Source organism: Coenobita brevimanus, chromosome 57 (genome assembly GCF_032717465.1).
Source record: "Coenobita brevimanus isolate Jiangsu-jjx chromosome 57, ASM3271746v2, whole genome shotgun sequence".
NCBI classification, from domain to species: Eukaryota; Metazoa; Arthropoda; class Malacostraca; order Decapoda; family Coenobitidae; genus Coenobita; species Coenobita brevimanus.
The window spans coordinates 15,883,110-15,890,266 of NC_137010.1; the positions used below are offsets into that span (position 1 = coordinate 15,883,110).

Below are 7,157 nucleotides of genomic sequence, written 5' to 3' on the forward strand. Positions count from 1 at the left end.
ATGGGATGGGAGTGTGTTGGTGTTGTGATGAGGAGAGGTAGATTGAGATGGTTTGGGCATATGGAGAGGATGGGGGATGATAATTGGGTGAGGAAGGTGAGAAGTGTTTATGTTGGGGGTGGGGTAGACCGAGAAAGACATGGGACAAGGTCATTAAGTTTGACCTCAGGGTTAAGGGACTGAACAGGGAGGCTGCAATAGATCGTGCAGCATGAAGAGTTGCCATAAGGTGACCAAGGCCGACGCATGCAGGAATGTTGGAGCCTTTAAAATTGAAACGAAACGAAATGAAACCGAAAATTCGTAGAGAAATCGCTCACCTGAGGTTTTAAATGCTGCTACAGCTAACAGTACCCTCACCTGGCTCTGTTTTCAATGGCACCTGGCTCCAGAGAAAACGTGTTCTATGGGAGGAGTAACTATTCCAAACCACTCATAAAAGGTTAGATATTTATTTATTTGGTGCGAATTTATATGTAGTACGAGAGTATATTGGTTTTCACACAGTAATATAGGCGATATAAGCGTTGTTTCACTCATGAAACACATCAACATACCGCACTTTTTTTTGGCGACATTACCTGATCATCATTTCTGACTGTTGCTTCCTCTAACGCTACGTAAACTTTGTCCTCCACATTGCCATCGATTGGGTAATCACTCTGGCCTTGAATTTCGTACCATGGCGTGATATGCCTTTATTCCTGGTAACAGGTAAGCTGCCGAGACAATGGCGTGCAGGGGGGGGGGGGAAGTCACGAGGGTTAAGGCATTTCCCCGTCTGGCATCAGGTAGAGGAAGGTGTCCCGTGTATATGTACCAAAAATCACCTGTGAATTTTGACAAATGTGCAAATGACAGACCTTGCAATAGCAAAACGTTCATCGTATGTTGTTGGAACTGAGCGTGAAAAAAAGTTGCAACGTGCATCGTACGTTGTGGATACGGGGCGGGTTAAGGGGTCACTCAGAACATCAATTGAGACCACTTAGAATATCACTTAGGTGGCCACTCCAAATGTCAAACATCGCTTAAGGAAAGACTTAAGAAATTACTCAAGTAGCCATTCAGAACATCACTTACGTGGTCTTTAGAACGTTTCTCGGGAGTTTAGCATTATTTTAGGGGCCACTAAGAATATCAAAAAGGTGCCATTCAGAATATCACAAGGCACCAGTGAGAAGACCATTTAAGGGGACACTCAGAACATCATTATGGATTTAATTTTAACACGAGACCACTCAGAACATTACTTAAGGGTCAATTAGAATACAGTATAGTAATCCCTGTAAGACCCGGACGCCCAAGTCCCAGACATTTTGGGCTCAGGCCTTCGGAAACAAAAAAAAAAAAAAAAAAAAAAAAAAAAAAAAAAAAATCTGACATATTTTCAACCATACTTTGAACTTGGTGCGCAGTGGCAAACACCTGTGTTTTGCCACATAGTTCCGCTAATGTCCGGCAGAGTGACTGTCTCCTCCCCATTTCCCGCCTACCCATAAGTGCATGCTCATCACCATGGCCACCCATGTGCTCGCTTTTGTGGTGGTGCCCTACCTCCTGCAGGCCCTGCTGTTCCTCTGCTGCCTCTTACTCGTGTGTGTGATGATGGCCCCGCTACCCAAGAAGAGGAAACGAGTGGTTCTGACTCTGGAGAGGAAGAGGGATATATTGGACAAGGTGGACGTGGGATGGTCGGTCCCACATCCTACAAGAATTCAACCTGGCCCACTCTACCTAGTTCGATATCAAGAAATCCCAGGACACTATCACCCAGTGCACTGCTGACTTTGCATTGAGGACCAAATGCAATGTGCAGAGGAAGATAATGTACCCTCCCAGGTTTGCAGAAATTGACCGCTCCACACTGATTTGGTATCATCAACAACGTGCTGCTGGTGTACTGGTGAGTGGTATGGAGCTGAAGGCTCCTGCCGAGAATTTCGCAATGTTACATGACACCCCAGACTTCAAGGCATCCGAGAGTTGGCTCTTCACTTTCAAGTTGACATGGACTTACCAACCATAAGGCCCATGGCGAAGCTTTGGATGCCAACGGGGAGGGAGCAGAAGAGTTTCAGCAGAAGGTGATGGGCTTGATGGACAGGGAGGGCCTCACTCTCGGTCAAGTCTACAATGCTGACGAAACAGGTCTATTCTATTATTCGCTACCAACGAACACCCTAGAAGAGGAGACGGAAAAGCAAGTACCTTGACGCAAGCTCTCCAAGCAGCGGATATCTGCTTTGAGTTACGCCAATGCTAATGGCATGCACCAGCTCAAGCCCGTTATTGTTGGCTGTGCAAAGCAGCCTCAGTGCCTTCACGGGTTGATGAATGTCCTTCTTGTCGTTTGGCACCATTCTGTGAAGGCTTGGTTCACAGCCAAGATCTTCAAAGACTGGTTTCACCAGCACTTCGTCAAGGAGGTCATCCATTATCAGATAAAGACACTGGGAATCCCACATGACCAGGTAAATGCTCTCCTTCTCTTGGACAATAAACCTGCACATCTGTCTGAAAAGGAGTTGGTGGCTGAGAATGGCTGCATTAGGTGTTTGTTTTTGCCACCTAATACTGTACGACTGTTCTCATCCAATCAATGGACCAAGGAGTGATTGTGGCTATGACGAAGATGTACTGTCAGAAGTTCCTGGACTTAGTGATGGTTGTTCTCGAGGGCGAGTGCAGGGAGGGACAGGACACTCAAGGCCAGCGGACTGTGGAAAACCATCACCGCAATAACCTCAAGTCAGCCATCTACAACTGGGCCAGTGCATGAAGGGATGTCTCTGTCAATACTCTGGAAAGTGGTTGGTCTTGTCTGCTTCTCGGAGGCAATGTGGTGCGCGACTTTCTAGGTTTTGACGAGGATGACTTCCATGCGCATCTCCGTGCGGCTGGTGACGAGGTGGATGTGGACAAAGTGCGTGAGTGGTTGGATGACGACAATGGCAATCCTGGGTATCAGACCATGTCTGATATTTAGATCCCACCTTTGGTTGCAGGTACAAGTACCCAGCTTGAAGATTCCGACAAGGACAGCGAGGATGATGTGGACTCCTCTCAGCATGCCACTACTCCAGCCATCCCTAAGCTCAGCACACTCCGGGAGCATGTCGAGTTCGTTCTGGACTACCTTGAACATCCGGACTGCGACAGGGAGATGGAGCTCCAAGGACTTGTTGAGGAAGTGCGCGCTTTTAGCCAGCGCATCATCACTCACCAGAATCGCCATTCCTTATGTCAATCAACCATTGACAGTTTCTTGAGGCCCGTGACCCCTGCTGTGTCCAGCCCTGGCTCCACATCACTACCTCACCAAGACATGCCTTCCACCTCCAAGCCACAGCCCAGCACTTCGGCCAAGGTGGAGTCGCCACTGGACTTGAGTTTGTGGCTTTCTTCAGAGTCGTCTGCAGTGGGTAGTCCATCACCATGTCCCAGTGACACGCCCCTCGGCCACCTGCAACACCTACTCTCGGACTCTGACAGTGAGTAAACAGCAAAAACTTGCCACTTGACCACATGGGAATTTACAGTGTCGTACAGCATTAAGAACAGAATGTGCAGTGTTAAGAAATTAGAATTCAGAGAGCCAAGGATTAAGTGCAGAGTGCAACACTGGTGAGCTGCAAGTGCAGAGCAAGTAAGAAAAGAATGTGCAGTGTTAAATTTTTAGAATTCAGGATACAAAGGATTACGTGAAGTGCAACAATGGTGAGTTTCCAGTGCAGCGCAAGTAAGAAAAGAATGCACAGTGTTAAGACATTCGAATTTAGAGTGCAAAGGATTATGTGCAGTGCAACACTGGATTACTGTACATGCTTCAGGTGTACCTTCGTACCGTCAGAGTCTGAGAGGAGGCGGGTTATTCTTCGCAATGGCCACGGATGTGTTGTAAGTACCTTGTACACTGTTAAAATTTTCCGTACTCACCTCTAATTCCTCATACGCTGGTTCCTTTTCATTTATTTCATTTCTGTCCCTTATTTGTGTGAACAGGGTCTTAAAGAGGTGCTGTGCAAGTCCGCTAGGGAGTTATTTAGGTGGTTTTCAGAGTTAGGTTGGGTTAGAGTCCATAATTACCTGTCCAGGAGGCATTTTCCCCCAAGTCCCAGACAAACCCAAGTCCCGGACATGCCTTTGGCTCTATTACATCGGGTCTTGGAGGGATTACTGTATAACTTAAGGGACGATCTGAACAGCACTTAAACCATAACAGTACGAGAAGGTACATGTACTTTTGTTGTTGTTCCTGCAAGAGGATTATTAATTATTAATACTGTAATATATATCAATGGTAGGCCACATTTTTTTGCCTTTTATTTACGTGTTACTTTCAGTAGCTATACTAGGTAACAGTGTAAAAGAACATTTGTTACATTATACAGTAATAAGCTTTTTCCTGTACCTTAGGATCTAAGCTCCATTAAAGTGACACCAACATGTATAGATTTTTTTATTTATTTTCAATATAAGTACTGCATATACAGTACTGATATTACTGGAACACAACATAACCACTCAGACTGACTAATTTTATCAAAAACAGTATATAATGTATTGCCACATCACATATTTTTGTTAATCTTTCCTTCGTGTACCTTTTTCTTATCCAAAGTAGCGGGAGTGGGAGTGAGAGCGCCGCTACATTTCGTATCAAGTAGCGAAACAAATAACGCCACTACTTTTTCGAGCTAGTAACTGGAATGGGAGCGCTGCTACTTTTTATTAGTAGCGTTCCCAGCATTGGTGGTAACCACAGATCCAAATGATGCTAGGTGGTCTAGTTAGTTAAGGCACTCCAACAAGGTGGGAGCCATAAGCGTTATATCAGAGGGTGACTGGGGTTTCTTGTTCATAAAATGTCACTAGGATGCATGAAAGGCTGATCTACCATGTCTTAAATGTCAGGAATGAATACTGGTAGTCTAACCCAGGGCCTCTAAGTCCTGAAGATGCATAAATGGACAGGATAATATACATACATCTCTCTCTCTCTCTTTTTAACCCTTTAAACACGGATCGTCGCGTTTGCGACGCTCGGCAAAAAGGACATAACGGCGGAGCGTCGCGTTTGCGATTCTAGTAAATTTTGAATAACCGTGGGCAGGCAGGCTCCAGCTAGTATTGTCTATTAGTACCACCACCCTTTAGCTACTTTTAGCACACTTGACCTTTGTACCACTGACCTCCGTTGTTGCCAAGTATCGCGTTTTTCCCGTCCCACCCCCCCACCACGGCCCCTGCCAGCCTGGCTGTGATACATGACAGTGCTCTGAGTGCTCAGAACTGTAAATCTACGCTCTCCTCTCACAAGCAGTTTATGCTAATAGGAAACGCTTGTTTCCCCAGTTGTAACACTAGCTTTTTTTCTCACGGTTTGCCCCTGTTTAGTGTCAGTTTACCGCAGGCTTTCAAAGTGACATTATGGCGAGTTCTAGCTCTTCCGAGTCAGTGCAAGCGGCCGACAGAAACGAGAATAAAGTGACAGGCGTAAGGCAGAATAAAAAGCGAGCCGTGGTGATCTTTTGGGAAGTAATATGATTGAAAATAATGTAGTATACATGTTTTTAGCTGTGAAAATGGAAATGTTTGTTGAGTGACGGGAAGACCGCCGCCGCACTGCATGTCGGCCGTACGCTCCGTTGATTTTAGCCTTATTTTCAGTGCTTATTGTACAAATACGGATTCCTAACTACCTTTACGTTGTAGTATAAAGTTTACTGTGACAGAATGAGGCTGTGGTAGAGGGGAAACTGGGTTGCTGGAGGTGTGAAAGTGAAGATTTGGTTACCCAACTTTGCAAGTCTCCACAAGTCCTTGGGTAGTCCACGAAGGCTCAACAACTGTCTCTGGAGAAAGCTGAATGTAAGTACTATCTGCCATACCAAGTATAATGTTCTAGGGTTAATCTCTGATTTTTGGCGAATATCTTCCTACAGGTACTCAGACCGTGATACAATCCCACCACTCGGGGGGCAGCGACTGTACACGGCCGCGTTTAAGGGGTTAAGGGGAGAATACAGTATTACCCCACGTCAAGTATTTAACATCCCATTAAAAAATTCAAAAAATCTCAGCCAATATAACTGTAACTAAGAATCCTAAGCCAATAAATATATATCGACCAAAACAAATCAGTTTTAACCTAATCTAATAAAACTCAACTCACACATGACATAATCTAAATCAACCTTACCAAACTAATCTAATCCAACTCAACCTATTCTTGCCAAATCCAAGTCAGCCTTACCAAACCTAACCTAACCTTGCTCTCAAATCCAAGTCAATTTTATGAAACATACTGTAATCTAATCAAACCCACAACCCACAACCAACTCACACTATGTCTAGTTCAACATATCCTTACCAGATCACAACTCCACCCTACCTAAACAATGTCCTTCATCTGTTAACCCTTTCAGGTTCCTGTGACTCACTCTCTGCTGACTAAAATCATCTGGATTTTGCTGGAATACTGTAGAATACTATTCAGTTCTTATCTCAACCAGGGGGTAAGGGGGTTAATGACATTAATATTGACACTATTATGCTTGTATGACTGCAGGGGGTTAATGGCGTCACTACAAACACTATCAGGCTCCCATGACTCAATCTCAGCTAACAAAAATAATCTGGAGTTAGCTGAAATATAATACTGTACTAGAGTTGTCCCAACCATTAGAGGATGACTTGTTGAATACTAAAACAAACAAGCTAGATACCGTATCAGGTAAATGACTAAAAGATGCAGCACTTACCCCTTGATCTAGTGACATGGTGATGGTAGTGGTGAGAGTGGTGGTTATCTGGACTTTCAATCTGTAACAATAAGGATTATAATAGTAAACAAACAGAAAATGGTGTTGTCAAAAGTATGACAATACATAATGATATAATAAACAGGAGGAAATAAGTCTACATGGAAGATAAGCTGAGCTGAGCTAACCTAATCTTATCTAATTTTAACTTAATGGGGTAATGGACAGAGCTAAGCACTAGACAACTGCCTCCCCCCCCTTCCTATTTACTATTAGTTGGAGGGAAAAAAAAAAAGTATCTGCAACTGAGGTTCACAGAAGGGAAACTGCTTAGCATTACACAAAATGGAAGTGGTAAATGTACTATTCTCAGTCCCCATCAACTGGGAG

At 44.4% G+C, this 7,157-nt stretch overlaps 1 protein-coding gene across 1 annotated transcript in view; it reads right to left on the minus strand.

Annotated features, from left to right (window-relative positions):
* The window catches only part of LOC145401905 (uncharacterized), a 107,618-nt gene extending 100,795 nt beyond the window's left edge, over window positions 1-6,823 (minus strand). The window contains exon 1 of the mRNA XM_080274011.1: window positions 6,768-6,823. Within this exon, the coding sequence (XP_080130137.1) occupies window positions 6,768-6,785 (18 nt within the window). The 5' untranslated portion in view covers window positions 6,786-6,823. The remainder of the gene's footprint in view (window positions 1-6,767) is intronic.
* Window positions 6,824-7,157: the final 334 nt, after the last annotated feature.